At 41.9% G+C, this 15,000-nt stretch overlaps 1 protein-coding gene across 1 annotated transcript; it reads left to right on the top strand.

The window, feature by feature from the left end:
- Positions 1 to 13,455: 13,455 nt before the first annotated feature.
- Positions 13,456 to 14,382, top strand: LOC308265254 (putative olfactory receptor 2W6; the record flags this gene model as incomplete). Its single annotated transcript, XM_080698850.1, has 1 exon — positions 13,456 to 14,382. The coding sequence occupies one exon, from the start codon at positions 13,456 to 13,458 to the stop codon at positions 14,380 to 14,382; it is 927 nt and encodes a 308-aa protein (XP_080554976.1).
- Between the last annotated feature and the right edge of the window lie 618 nt (positions 14,383 to 15,000).

Below are 15,000 nucleotides of genomic sequence, written 5' to 3'. Positions count from 1 at the left end.
TTGTCTAGTGACCTTGAGGGCTTCCAGAGCCTTAGGTGTGCAAGAATTAATTTTTCCTAAGCCATGGAAGTAATCGTGATTATCAAATCCTATGGCTGCAATGCGGCTCTGCCAGGTGGTAGGTCTGTTAATTTTAAAAGGTACATTATTTTTGCCGCTTTTTGATGGTAACTGGGATGGTATAATTTCCCAGGTCTTAGTTGTTCCCATATATGGGTAGGCCCAGTGGTACCTGCATTTCCAACCATCCTCCAGGGTCTCTGCTAGTGTTATCTGCCTGGTCCCCCTGGAGGCAGAGGTGTTTAATCCCACTTGTTCTCCTAGATTGTGGCAGGCACTGATGAGCATATGTGGAGACTACAGCAAACATGAGAAGAACATGTGGGCAATTATCAAATGGGCACAATTTTTTTTATCAAAAAGACGGATTTGTCTTAATTGTTACCTAATTGCCAGACTTCAAAAAGATACTAGCAAGGAGGTACAGTACAGTTAGGCACTGAGCAGCATAGCCCACGTAGGAAGGCACTGAGCAGCATAGCCCACGTAGGAAGGCAGGAAACAGAGGCCAAGAAAAGGTAGAATCATGTTTTCTCTGGGATGGAGGAAGAGGCATGAGTGTGGGAGAAGTGGAGTTTAAGGCGATTGTCGAGAGAGAGTGTACAAGTAAAGTGAGAGGAGCGGGGTGGGAGATATTTAGGAGGGTCTGTATTGTCACGCTCAGCAGGCTTAAGTCGGGAGACATGAATCCAGGACGTTAGGGTTCCAGAGGGCTCACACAGCTTAGCAGCAGTGGGGTGCACAGCACCACTTACAGAGGGCATGTCCACTTTGCAGCAAGAGAAACCTTTCTTAAGTCCTGAGGGGGAGAGAAATGGACCCCAGACCCAGGTGTTAACAGAAACTGGGAGGCAAGCCTATCTGGTCAGGCAGCAGTGTGTCCTGAGATTTCCAGAGTTAGTGCCTTATAAAGGTAAGAAGTGGGGAGACGAGATCCTTAGGAAAGGGCCCTTAACTGGGGAAATTCCAGGTGGGAGGGCCGGATGCCTAAACATGGCCTCAGAAGGGTTTTTTTTGTGGGGGAGAATTTAATTTTACCCAATCAAGGTGGAGTTGCAAAGAGAGCTTAGAGAGAACTTTTGAGAGTTCGACTGGTCCTTTCAACTTTACCTAAGGATTGAGGGTGATAAGGAATGTGAAAGTGCCACAGGACGTTAGAGCAGAGGAGGGGCACTGGGAGTGCGGATATGGGATGGAGACAAGGAAGTTTTGCATTAAGGAGGACCTGACAGAGAAAGCAATACAGAACGGGGGTGGGGGGCAATAGTGGAGAGGAAAGGAAGCGTGAAATCCCCACTGGTGGTCTTGATAGAGGCGCAGCAGGTAGGTTTCTGGGCTGCAGGCAGGGAGTTGGTTAGGATCTCTCTCCTGCCACTGCTGGAGTGTCTTGTTCCCTACCTCCTCTGGCCAGGCCTCACAGCCAGACCTCACAGTGCCCACATACTGGGAAATGGGCAGCTGGATTTTCTCTCTGGCTACTTCCTGCATGACAATGGGACGAAGGTAGACTCAGAAATGGGAGATGTGTCGCAGGCACTGTGAGGGTCTTCAGAGGTCCTGTGCATCTGAGAGGAGGGTATGTTGGCTTTTGGTCTGCAAGAGAAGAAGCTCCTTAACAGAGTGGTTAGTGAGTTTCTTTTTTTTTTTTCTTTTTGTTTGTGTATTTGCAACCTAATCAGATTGATTATTCATGACCCAAGAAGTAGGATGAAGGAGTAAAGAGTTAGAGCAAAAGCCATGCTATCCAGGGGGATCATATTCAAAGATTGTATTTTCTTGGCAAGTAAGGTCTAGCTTTACATGTCATATATTAAACTAGTTATTCCCTTGAATTATCAGTAATATTAAAACAACATACCACAGGAAATTTCTGACATCCCAAAGGATGAAGTAAGGAGGAGTAAGAGCAGGTTATCGTTGCCCTATTTTATCTATTGAATATGGGCAAGGGACAAAACTTCAAGGTGAGAAGCAAGTTTGGATGAGGGTATTTAGGGGAACAGGTGCAATGAGGTTGATAACACCTCGAAGCTTTTGTGACATAAATCCTGGAAAAAGATTTCGCATGTTTTGTAGGATTTTGAACAGGACTCAAATCCTCTAGGAGTTTACACAAATAGGAATTTTTACTTGTTTGAAGTCTGATGGTCTTGGACCTGTAAAACTTACAAATGGCTTTAATACATATCCTATTTGTCACCCCTGAAACAGCAGATTTGCCTCTGGTTATACTGTTTTTCTGGGAATTCAAGGCCAAGCTGGGCAAACATGTTTCTAAGAATTTTGCTGCTAAGGTCAGTCGAGGCTCCTCAGGGTTACTCTTAGGGACTTGGGGAGGCTCCACCTCTGCCAGCCGTGCCCTGTCAGGACGGGTCATGTCTGGTACTGCTGACCATTTTGCTTCACTTGGAGCATAGAGGACTTCTTCCTCACTGATGACCTTCCCTGTGCAGAGCATGGGTTGATGGCTCTATCTCTGGGTCTCCACAATCTCCCTTCTCGGGGTATTGGGTGACTTTCCAGAATTTACAAAGCCCTTAGAAGTCCCATCACGTATTCCCTGGGTTGCATTTGACCTTAGAGGACTAGGGGCAAAATATTGGTGGTTTTACCTTAGTCCTTTATTTCCAGATTGTTTCCTAAGTCTCAGCTTGAAGACCCAGAAGGTCAGTTCCACCAGGTCTATTTAGCTGCCTTGCAGGTGACAGAACAGTTACATAGCTCTTTTTGGGGGAAAAAAATACAAAGCAGAATTAGGCCTGTACATATTCAGAACACAAATATCTAAAATGTTATAGTCCATAGGTATACACAGGTCTTATAAAACTTTACCCAAGGCAGATCAATGTGATAGGAAGGAACATCACAGCAATATATATTTCCAGTGCCAAAGAAAAACCTTTTAAGAGAAATAAACATTGTATTTGGAAACATCCATGAGCTCTAAAAGAGTGAAAATGATCATAATAAACTTGTATAAAGGCTTGCATCAGAAAACTAGGTCTGCAATTTACCCTTTTAGGTATTTGAGTTCCTAACTAGGAACAGAACCCAGGCTACCAGGGCATTTTAAAACTCTTTTAGCTTTAAAGGTGGTGCGGAGGCAAGGCTGAGGCTTAGCACCGGGTGTGGGCAGGAAACAGGTTGGGCTTGGAGCCTAGACCCTGGGCCAGGTGGATGGGCGCTCTGAAGAGGAGGGCATGAGGGGGAAGCAAGTTTTACAAAGGGATGACTGGGACAGAGTAGGAAAAACTCATGGAAATAGAAAAAGACTCCTGCCTTTTGCTGGTCTGGGTTGCAGGAGAGTGTTTTTTACAGGCAGATTTTACAGACAGATAATTATCTTGGATATTATCTGGAGCATCATCTGCATCTTGATGGCTTTAACTCTGTTGATGACAAACTTAACCACATAATTTAGTAACCATGGGCCAAATATAAGTATGAACTGAATGGTCTCCAGAGGCCTAAAAAGGTTGGCTGCATAGAAACTTACTGCAGGCTTTTAAATAAATTTTTATATAAAACCATCTTTACATATATACAAACAAACATCCACAAATGCTTTACGATTTGCCAAAAACCCTTTGATTTTTATATTAGTCCCTCTTTTTTTTTTTCTTCTATTTGGGACAATTGTAAAATAAACATTACTCTATACTAAATACTTTTTTATTCTTACAGACTTTCTGTTCTTTATGTCCTACATACAAGCTGACCCAAAAGCAATGCCATTTTATAATGTTGTCTTTATACCTACAATCTGGAAATCCATTTAAAAGACTTAAATGTTACTTTAAACCTTATGAAGTTAAGAGCATTTAAAAAGCATTACTCACACTTTACATTTATCTAACTTAATAACCGAATTACAGATTACTGTAGAGAATTAAGATGTCAGATTTACATACTAAGAAATCTTGGGAAACTGATAAGTGGGAGAGGGTCTCTCTGTAATTAGCCTGATGGTCCAGGCAGTTCATTTCAGCTTTCCAGCCCCTGGCCTACAGACAGTCTGACCTTTGGCCAGGGCTGTGTAAAATAAGTTGTCCCCTTCCCTCTTATCAGGCTGATCTTCCATCTTCCCTGGGCTCCCACCCCCTGGGTGCCTAGGGGGAGGGGCAGACCCAGTGACTTGTAAGGCACTTTCCCACTAGACTGAGGGGAGCAGGCAGACGTGCTGGGTGCAAGAGTGCTGGCTGCACTGGCCTGTGCTTTAGGGTTTAGAGGAGATGGAATGTCAAGTCCAATGTTAAGGAAGCCAGGGAAGGAAATGCACCAGCCTGGTTAGCCAGCACAGAGGGCCAGATGGTGGAAAGGGGAGAGTAGGGAAAATGAGCAGCCTGTGAAGGAGAGTGAGTAAAGGGCCCACTGAAGGTGGGGAGGACATGGAGGAAGGAAGAGAGGAGAGGAAGAATCAGCCCTGCACCAGGAGCAGGGAGAACCAGGGCTGATAGGCATTCCCTGAGGGTGAGGTTGAAGCAGCGGGGACAAGACCTGAGGGTGGGGGAAGGGACTAGCTGTGAAAGGGCTGCAGGAGGAGGGGTCACAGTTGTGCCGGAAGAGGAGGAAGGGTGAGGGGTGGAGCTGTGAAGAGGAGGCTGAAGCAGTTAGACTCAGAGGTTGGAAGGGGTTCAGGGAGGAGCCACTGCTGATTGCAGAGCTGTAGCTGTGGCTGGAGAAAAGAAAATCTCTGTCCATAGTTTCGATCACTCATAGAAGTTAAAAATATTCCTCAGCAGGGAGGAATCCAGAGACCCCTGGGGGGCATTTTTTTAAAAGGGCTACGTAGGCCAATCCAGAGTACAGAGTTTTATACATTGGGCAGATTAAGGGCATTTAAGACACCTTAGCGGAAAATCGGCCAGAGTAGAAGAAGACCACCCATGAGGGGGAGGGTTTAGTGGTGGAACAGCTGGAGAAGCGTCCTTCTCGAGCTAACCACCACCCAGTCCGCTCACTGAATCCTCCGATCGTCACCGGAGTTCAGGAGGCAGAGAGAGGTCAAGAGACCGGAGATCGTGGGTTACCCGGCCGGGATTTTTCCCCCTGGGGTAGTGTGAGGGAGGGAAGACCCACGATCGGAGGGGAGGGAAAGGGAGAGCACTTCGACTACTGAGGCCGAGTTTCCGAGAAGGAACAAACTGGGACTCCACAAAGACCACTGTGACCTTGAAGGTCTAGGTGGGGTACATTTCTCTCTGAGAGATCCTTGAAGGAGTTGCTGGGGACAATCAATGGTAAATCCCGAGTTTAGGAGTCCAGGAGGGTGGGGAAACTTACCAATTGGAGATCAATGTTGAGTGCTGCTGAGAAGTGATCAAAAGGATGGACCCTGGCTAAAGGGGCTCAGTGGGTGTTTGTCCTCCGGTTTAGATGGGGTCCTGCCCGGGGTCACCACAAGGCAGGGAATCCCAACCGAGTCACGGCACCACTGAAAGGACAAAGTTTGATCACACCAGAGACCACCTTGTAGCCAAGAGATTTATTGGAGGGGCCGGTATAAAAGGAAGAGAGAGAGAGAAAGAGAGAGAGAGAGGAGAGAGAGAGAGAGAGAGAGAGAGAGAGAGACAGACAGACAGACAGACAGACAGACAGACAGGCAGAGAGACAGAGGGGGAGAGAAAGAAGAATCCAGGAAGAGAGAGAGCATGTGCTGGGGTCAGGGTTATATAGGGGCTTGGGGTTACAGATTGGGGGCCAATAGGATAGGAGAAATGCTCTTTGAACTAATTGGCTAGAGTCCCATGGGAGGGGGTCGTGCGGCCAGGTAATTGGCTTGGGGTCAGCGGGGAATGTCCCTTTCACTGATTGGCCAAGGGCACCAGGAGGGGGCAGGTCTCCCAGGTAAGTGACCAGGTTCGGTCAGAGGGGGATGGTAGCTTAATTGGTCAGACCAGGGCCTTTCAGGACACTTAGCTTATGGGGGGGGGATCTGAAATAAGAACCGAATTCATCTAACAGTCAGCAATGTAGTGAGACTCTCAGCAACCTAGCAAGACCCTGTTTCAAAACAAACAAACAAAAAAAATAAAAAGGGCTGGAGTTGTAGCTCAGAGGTAGAATACCGCTGAGTTCAAGCCCCAGAACCACACAAAAAAGACAGTTCAGTAGATGACCCTGGGGGTGAACCCTTGATCTTTCCTACCCCTTCTACAATCCTCAATAATAAGGTTGGCAGTTGCTTTGTTGAATACCTTATGCTTGGACTCTTCTGCCTCTTCCCTTTACTCACTAAACACTTACCGAATGGTTGTTACATACCATGCCACCCCTGGGGGAAATAAACTACAAAGGGATTGTGTGCATGAATATCTAAAATAATGTGGGCAGTGCTGTGTGGCAGGGTAGTGATGGCGAGCTTTGAAACTAGTGAGTTCTGATCTTAAGTCTCAGTTCTACCACATATTGAATGGTATATGGCATTAGCTTTAAATCTAAGTCATTATACACCTTGTTCTTATACTACATAAAACAAGACTTTAATATAGACAAAGATCTGTATGAATATATGATGAGGCAATGCAAAAGGAGTACCCGGAGATTACATATGACTGTGAGGTAGGGTAATGCACAAAAAGCACTGGTTACATTGCTACACTTATGGTGTGTGCTTAAGAAATGTTATTTTCCCTTACTAATACCATTAATACTTATTATTACCTAGTGAGTAACGCTTTAAACTTACTTTTACATATATAATGCTTTACACCTTTAAACAATCCCATAAAAGAGTAATTTTATGATACTGTTATTGTAGTATCACAGGTAAGTAAACTAAGACCCAGAAAGGTTGACGACTTTCCCAAATTGACACAAGCAGTAAGTGATTGGTCCAGGATTTAAACAGAGGCCTCTTGATGTTTAGCGCTTTAGGCTATCCATGACAGTATTATACAAGTTCTCCAACGAAACTAGTTAATTCAATAAGGATAACTTAATAAACTCAGTGATCATTGTCTATGGTGAGTCTAAAATCATCATGGATCCTTCATTTTATTCTATTTCAGCAACTTCTTTAATTTCCTGATTAATTAACTCTTTTATATCAGTTAATCCCTTTCTCTTTACTACTACCATTTTATCCAAGTCTCTCAATGGAGATTATGAGCCAGGTTCAATTTCTCTAAGATAGAAAAATGTGAAAGGATTGTAGCTAGTTGTCCTGAGTTCTCTCCCATTTCTTTTATTTTGTAATTTTATTTAATTTTTTTGTATAGTGCTAAGCATTGAATCACAGAGAATTTTACCACCAAGTTACAGCTCCATCCCTATTTTATTTTTTATTTGGAAACAGGGTTTCACTAAGTTGCTTGAGAGTCTTGCTAAGTTGCTGAGGCTAACCACAAACCTATGATCATCCTGTCTTAGACTCCCAAGTACTGGGATTACAGGCATGTGCCCAGCTCATCCCTCTTTCTATATGCTATTTGACATAATTATATTAATTAACTAGTTATAAAATGAGGATAACATCTAACCAAATTGTAGTGTTATTATGAATTTCAATTACAATGACATAAACAAGTAAAATGCAACTGCGAGATACTTTTAAGACAGTGGGGTTTTGTAATATTTAATGATTCAAATTAGCAAAAAGAAATGAATTGAATTTTATTTTCTATAGGCCTATGGAGTTATTCTGTCTTCGTGTGACAGTCCACACTGTTCAGATATATATTTGCTAGACTTACTTGCAGGAAAAACATAAACTAGTTTGCAACCCAAAGCATAGAAATTTGTAGTCTTCATGGGTCTGGCTGGAGCTGATGGAGCTACAGAATTTCATGATGATTAGACTCAGTTCAGATAGTAGACATGTGAGGTTCAATCTCTAATGCTGGTAGAAAGTATACTGGTAAGATGATTTTGTGGACTTGTGAGCTAGATGGAGAAGAGAGAAAGTGGTGTGAGGACTGGGAACTGGGAAGGAATGTCTGTTTATTCCAAAAATTACTATTTTAACTGTAAAAATTTATGGGATATAATGCACTCCATAAGTTTATGAGGTACAGAAAATTCAATACATGTATACAGTATATAATGATCAAACAAGGCTAGTTAACATTTCTATCTCTTTAAACATTTTGATATCACCTCCAGTGAATTATTATATTGGGTCAACATCAGCTTTGTGGTACCAATTACCATTTTTAATAAGACACTAGACATTTAATTTTTTTAAATAGCCAATTTTAAAAAATCTTATATAGGTCAACCAAAACCTGGGGATTCAAAATTTGACTCAAGATAACATACTTAGAATCGTTGAACAAATGTTCATTGAACATACGTGCCTTGCTTGCCAGATATTTAGCAATTACTGGAGATTTAATAATGAGGAAAATAAACACTGTCTCCAGCTTCTTAACTTCCTTCCTTCCCATGATACATGTCTGACCTCTTCCCCAAAGTGTTTGGAAATCGGATCTTTTGCTCAAAAGCTAGATATTCCATTATATCCCATGCATATTCCTTTTGCTTCTGTGCCACTGAAAATTAAACCTGATCAACTTCCCTTCCCTTTAATTCCTCCCCTCTCTCTTTAACTTTCACTTTTTAGTTTTAGGTATAGATTAGCGCAAAATTGTTCAACTTTATATATGGAGAGCTTTGGCATTGCCATTAATTCCCTGCCAATTTTATTTAGCCATTCCTTTTAATGAAACAGACTGGTTAGAGAGGACACTGACGTCAGAAGGCCTAGAAAGAGTGTGCCTAGGAACCTGTACCCATGAAGAAATGAAATGCACTGCAGGGAGGAAGGCACATCTTCCTTTCTACCTGCCTTCCTTCCTTTATTCCTTCCTTCCTTCCTTCCTTCCTTCCTTCCTTCCTTCCTTTTTTGTGTTGGCATTGAACCCAGTGCTTCATACAAACTAGGCAATATCTACCACTTTGCTATGTTCTCATATCTGAAAACATCTTTTTATTTTTTATTTATTTTTAAAAAATTTTTATTGCTGCTGGACGTGGTGGCGCACACTTGTAATCCCCGCACTTGGGAGGCGGAGACAGGAGGATCGCGCAGGTTTGAAGCCAGTCGCGCTGGCTTACGAGACCCTGTTTCAAAAATATAAAATAGGTCTGGGAGTGTAGCCGGGAGGTAGAAGGGCTTCCAGGAACCCCAGTACCACACACAAAAAATTTTTTATTGGTGCATTATATTCATACATCATATTGGGGTAAAAAACATGTGTGGACATACGTGTACACATCACCCATTTAGCCCCTACCCAATTCCCATCCCATTTCCTCCCCATCCCTCCTTCCCATGCTTGGCTTAGTGGTTGACTTCAATATGTTTAAGTACATTGTGTGTTTTAGAGAATTTCCTTCTTCCTCCCTCCCATCCCCTCATTTAGGTTGTCTTGTTTGCTCCCCTATAGGACTTCTTTTTTCATCTAGAGTTCCTCCTATGACCCATTTCTCCTTAGCTTTCACATATTAGGGAAAGCATCTGATTTCTTATTTTTTGTGACTGACTAATCTCGCTTAGCATTATGCCCTCCAGTTCCATCCATTTCTCTGAAAATGATGTAATTGAGTTTTTTAATGGCTGAGTAAAATTCCATTGTGTACATATCCCACAGTTTTGTAATCCATTCATCTGTTGATGGACATCTTGGTTGGTTCTATAGTGTGGCTATGGTGAATTGTGCAGCTTTGAACATAGATACACATGCATTAGTTTGGTAGTTTGGTTTCCTTTCTTTTGGGTAGATACCCAGAAGTGGTATTGCTGGATCAAATGATAAATTTGTTCCCATTCTTCTGAGGATTCTCCATACTGTTTTCCAAAGTGGTTGCACTAATTTGCAATCCCACCAACAATGTTTTAGAATTCCCACTTCTCCACATCCTTGCCAGCATTTATTGTTGTTTGTGTTTTGAATTATTGCTATTCTAGTTGGAGTTAGGTGAAATCTCAGGGTAGTTTTAATTGCATCTCTCTGCCAATGTTGAACATTTTTTCATGCATTTATTGGCCATTTTAATTTCTTCTTTCATGAAGTGCCTATTTAGTTCGCTTGCCCGTTTTTTGATTGGATTATTTGTTTTTTTAGTGTTGAGTTTCTTGAGTTCTCTATATATTCTAGATATTAATCCTCTATCAGAGGTGTAGGTGACAAAATCTTTTCCCATTCTGTTGGTTCTCAGTTGAGGGTCTTGACAGTTTCCTTTGCTGAACAGAAGCTCTTCAGTTTCATGCAATGCCACATATTGATTCACCTTTTAATTTGTTGTGCCTTTGGTGTCTTGTTGAGAAAGTGTTTATCAGTGCCTATGTGTTGCAGTGTTGGACCTATGCTCTCTTCAAGAAGCTACAAGGTCTCTGGTTTGATTTCCAAGTCTTTGGTCCATCTTGAATCGACTCTTGTGCAGGGTGAGAAAGTGGGATTAATTTCCAATTTTCTGCATATGGTTAACCAGTTTTGCCAACACCATTTGTTGAAGAGGCTATCTTTTTTCCAGTGTAGGATTTTGGCCCTTTTGTCAAAAATCAATTGTCTGAAACTGTGTGAACTTGTTTCTGGGTCTTCTATTCTGCTCCATTGGCCTATGTATCTGTTTTTGTGCCAGTACTATACTGTTTTTATTACAATGGCTTTGTAGTATAGTTTAAAATCAGGTATTGTGATTCCTCCTGCATGTTTTTTGTTGCTGAGAACTACTTTGGCTATTCTTGGCTTTTTGTTATTCCAAATAAATTTAAGGACTGATTTTTATATGTCTGTGAGAAATGATCTTGGTAGTTTAATGGGCATTGCATTGAATCTGTAGATCACTTTTGGAAGGATGGTCATTATAATGATATTTATTCTGTCAATCCATGAACATGGAAGATCTTTCCATCTTCTAAGATCTTCTTCGATATCTTTTTTCAATGTTTTATAATTTTCTTTGTAGAGATCTTTTACCTCCTTGGTTAAGTTTATTCCTAAGTATTTTATTTTTTTGCGGGAGATCCTCAGTGGAAGTGTTTTCTAAATTTCTTTTTCAGTGTATTTATGGTTGGTGTACAGGAAAGCTTCTCATTTTTTTAAGATTGATTTTGTATCCAGACACTTTGCTGAATTTTTTGATCAGTTCTATAAGCCTTTTCGTTGAGTCTGTTGGGTTTTCTAAATATAGTATCATGTCATCTGCAAACAGTGAAAGTTTGAGTTCTTCTTTCCTATTTTTACTCCTTTGATTTCCTTTTCTAGCCTTATTGCTCTGGCTAGAGTCTCAAGTACTATATTGAAGAGAAGTGGTGATAATGGACATCCTTGTTTCATTCCTGTTTTTAGGGGGAATTCTTGAAGTTTCTCCCCATTTAATATGATGTTGGTGGTGGGCTTATTATAGATTGCCTTTATGATGTTGAGATATGTTCCTTCTATTCCAATTCTCTGTAGTACTTTTATTATAAATGGATGTTGGATTTTATCAAATGCTTTTCAGAATCTATTGAAATGACCATGTGATTTTTGTCTTTGATTCTGTTTATATGATGTATTACGTGGATTGATTTTCATATGTTGAACCAGCTTTGCATACCTGGGATGAACCCTACCTCATCATGGTGTATATTTTCTTTATGTGGTTTTGAATGTGTATTGCTATTATTTTGTTTAATAGTTTTGCATCCAAGTTCATCAGAGATATAGGCCTGTAGTTTTCCTTCCTTGAACTGTCTTTATTCAGTTTAGGTAGCAGTGTGATGTTGGCTTCATAGAATGTATTTGGGAGAGTCCCACTTTTTTCTATTTCACAAAATATTTTGAGGAGTATTGGGGTTAGCTCTTCTATAAAGGTATTATAGAATTCACTTGGAAAACCGTCGGTCCTGGACTTTTCTTTGATGGTAAGCTCTTTATTGCTATTTCAATCTTCTTTGATTGTTATTGGTTTAAGTGTTCTATATCTTCTTGACTCAGTTTAGGAAGGTTGTATTCATCTAGAAAGTTGTCAATTTCCTCCAGATTTTCCATTTTGTTGGAGTATAGTTTTTCAAAGTAGTTTTTTTATAATCCTCTGGATTTCTACACTGTCAGTAGTAATGTTTCCTTTTCATTTCTTATCTTCATAATTTGAGTTGATTCTCTCTTTTTTTAGTTAGGTTGGCTAGTGGTTTATCTATCTTGTGAATTTTTTCAAGAAACCAGCTTTTGGTTTTGTTGATTTTCTGTATTTTTTTATTCTCTACTTCGTTCATTTCTGCTCTGATTTTAATAATTTCCTGTCTTCTACTGGCTTTGGGGTTCAATTGTTCCTGCTTTTCAAGGGCTTTGAGATGTGTCATTAGGTTATTTATTTGAAGATTTTCTGTTTTTTTATGTAAGCACTTAGTGTTATAAAATTTCATCCATTTGAAAAATAAAACTAAATTAAGAGACAGGAAAGGAAGGACTATATATACATGGGAGGAATCAACAGATCTTGCTGTAGTCTTCAGTAATTGCATATTATAGCTGTAAGGGTGAAACCAGAATGAGCCAAGCCTGACTCTTACAAAAAAATTTTAAATAATGAGAAAAGTGCCACCCCATGTGATGGTGGCAGAACCAAGCAAGTTGTGGCTCCTGCAATGGTTTTGAGAAAAAAAGAAACACAAAACGATGGGGGTCCTATGTGTTAGAGGAAGTCCATAGTGAAAAGAAAGCTTGTGCTGAGGGTTGTCCTGAGTCTTATACCATAGGACCACAAGGCAGACAAAGGAACCAGAAGCAGGATATTTGGATAAAACACTGATCCTTAGAGTCTACAAAAGGCAAGGTAAGCCGCCTGCATCAACTCAGGCTGGGGATATTCATGTCTATTGGCCTAGCAAAGTGGTGTCTGTAGAATCCACATATTTCCCATGAGAAAAGTCAGCTCTTTAAACACCTGTCAGGCTCAGATAACACGGCACTATCTTGGGAGAGTAAGAGCTATCTCCTGTCCTTTCCCTGATACATGGCCCAAATAGAAAAACCCTATGGCCACTCTTGATGTGCTGGCAGAGAGGAGGGAGGAAGAGAGGAGACTGCCTGCAGCATCCCTCAAACAAAAAAGTTCACCCGAAAGGGCCCTCAGTGGAAAGAGGATGAGACTGAATGTTAAATGCAGTTCTGAGTTTTTAGTGTTCATGACACTCGACTTTCAAATTAGTAAATTAAGATTTTGTTTATATCTGAAAATGGTAGTAATATTTTTATTACCACAGAGGCCATGAGCCCACTGAACTTTATGCCCCAGGGCAGGGGAAATGAGTTGAAAAAGCGAAGAGTAGATAAAATAAACATATTACTTAGGTCCAAGCAAGGGCCATATTTGCCCAATATCCATTCCATGTATTAATTACTTATTGCCCTTAAATCCCTCTCTAGATGAAATGGAATTTCTCTCAGCGATAGCACTGAAGAGGAGATGGAAAGAAGCAACGAGAGTGCAGGAAGGGATTTCATCTTGGTAGGCTTCTCTGAGAGGCCTGAGTTGGAGCTGATTCTCTCCCTCTTTGTCCTGATGTTCTACAGCATAACACTTGTGGGTAACGTGGCCATCATCTTGCTCTCGGTTCTGGATGCTCGGCTCCACACACCCATGTACTTCTTCCTCAGAAACCTCTCAGTGCTTGACCTCTGCTTCACCACAAGCATCGTGCCCCAGATGCTGGTGAATATGTGGGGACGCAGCAAGAGGATCAGCTTTGCTGGCTGCATGGTCCAGTACTGGGTGGCCTTGGCACTGGGCTCCACCGAGTGCGTGCTCCTTGCTGTGATGGCCGTCGATCGCTATGTTGCGGTTTGCTGGCCCCTCCGCTATGCCACCATCATGCACCCCAAGCTGTGTCACCTCCTGGCAGCGGCTTCCTGGTCCTCTGGCTTTGCCAACTCTGTTCTCCAGTCCTCAATGGCCATAGTGCTGCCACGCTGTGGGAATCGGCGTGTGGACCATTTCTTCTGTGAGCTACTGATCATTGTGAAACTCTCCTGTGTGGACACTGGCCCAACAGAGTCCAAAATGTTTATTGCCAGGCTAGTCATCCTGGCCATCCCTGTCTCCATCATCTTGACCTCTTACATGTGCATTGCCAGGGCTGTAGTGAAAATGCGCTCAGCAGAGGGAAGGAAAAAGGCCTTTGGGACTTGTGCTTCCCACCTAATGGTGGTCTCACTCTTCTATGGGACCATTATGTTTTTGTATTTGCAACCCAAGGACAACTACTCTCAGGACCAGAGCAAAGCACTTGCGGTGCTCTACATGATTCTTGCACCAACCCTCAACCCCCTGATCTACACACTGAGAAACAAGGACGTGAAGAAAGCAATCAGGAAGGTGATGGGGAAGGAGTAGGTATAGGAAGATCAAGAGCTAGAAGGAAGCCGGCCGTGGTGGTACACACCTGTCATCCCAGTACTGGGGAGGCTGAGGCAGGAGAATAGCAGGTTTCAGACCAGTCTCAGCAACTTAGTGAGAGCCTCAGCAACTCAGCAGGGCCCCATTTCAAAACAAAAAATAGAAAAGAGCTGAGGGTGTAGCTTGGAGGTAGAATGCCCCAGGGTTCAATCCCCAGTAAAAAGAAAAAAAATAGAGCTAGAATAGCTGAGTCGAACATAGGAGACAGGAATGGGATGTGCTTGCTTTAATGGCATGTGTTTCACTTTCTTATGGGGCAGAGTGGAATATCTAATGTGTCTTACCTTCTGACTATCCCCAAGACCCTTTCAGGTGGGAACTTGGCAGAAGGAAATTCAAACATCCCTTAAAGGAACTTCTGGTCAATGAATGTCTCATTGGCAAGTAATCCTGTATTCTAATGCATTTCTAGTCTCAGTGAATAGTTACTTACTTATTCAAATACCACCAAATATATACTCAAGTGCTATAACACTCAAGCTAATCTTGCTACATTCATTAAGCAACTTCATGGCCACAACAGCATCTTCATCAACTCATTTGTCATTTCCCCTT

The sequence above is a fragment of the Muscardinus avellanarius genome (assembly GCF_963383645.1).
Source record: "Muscardinus avellanarius genome assembly, chromosome: 7".
NCBI lineage: Eukaryota > Metazoa > Chordata > Mammalia > Rodentia > Gliridae > Muscardinus > Muscardinus avellanarius.
The sequence above is the reverse complement of the archived record's forward strand: the minus strand, read 5'-3'. Positions and strand labels throughout refer to the sequence as shown.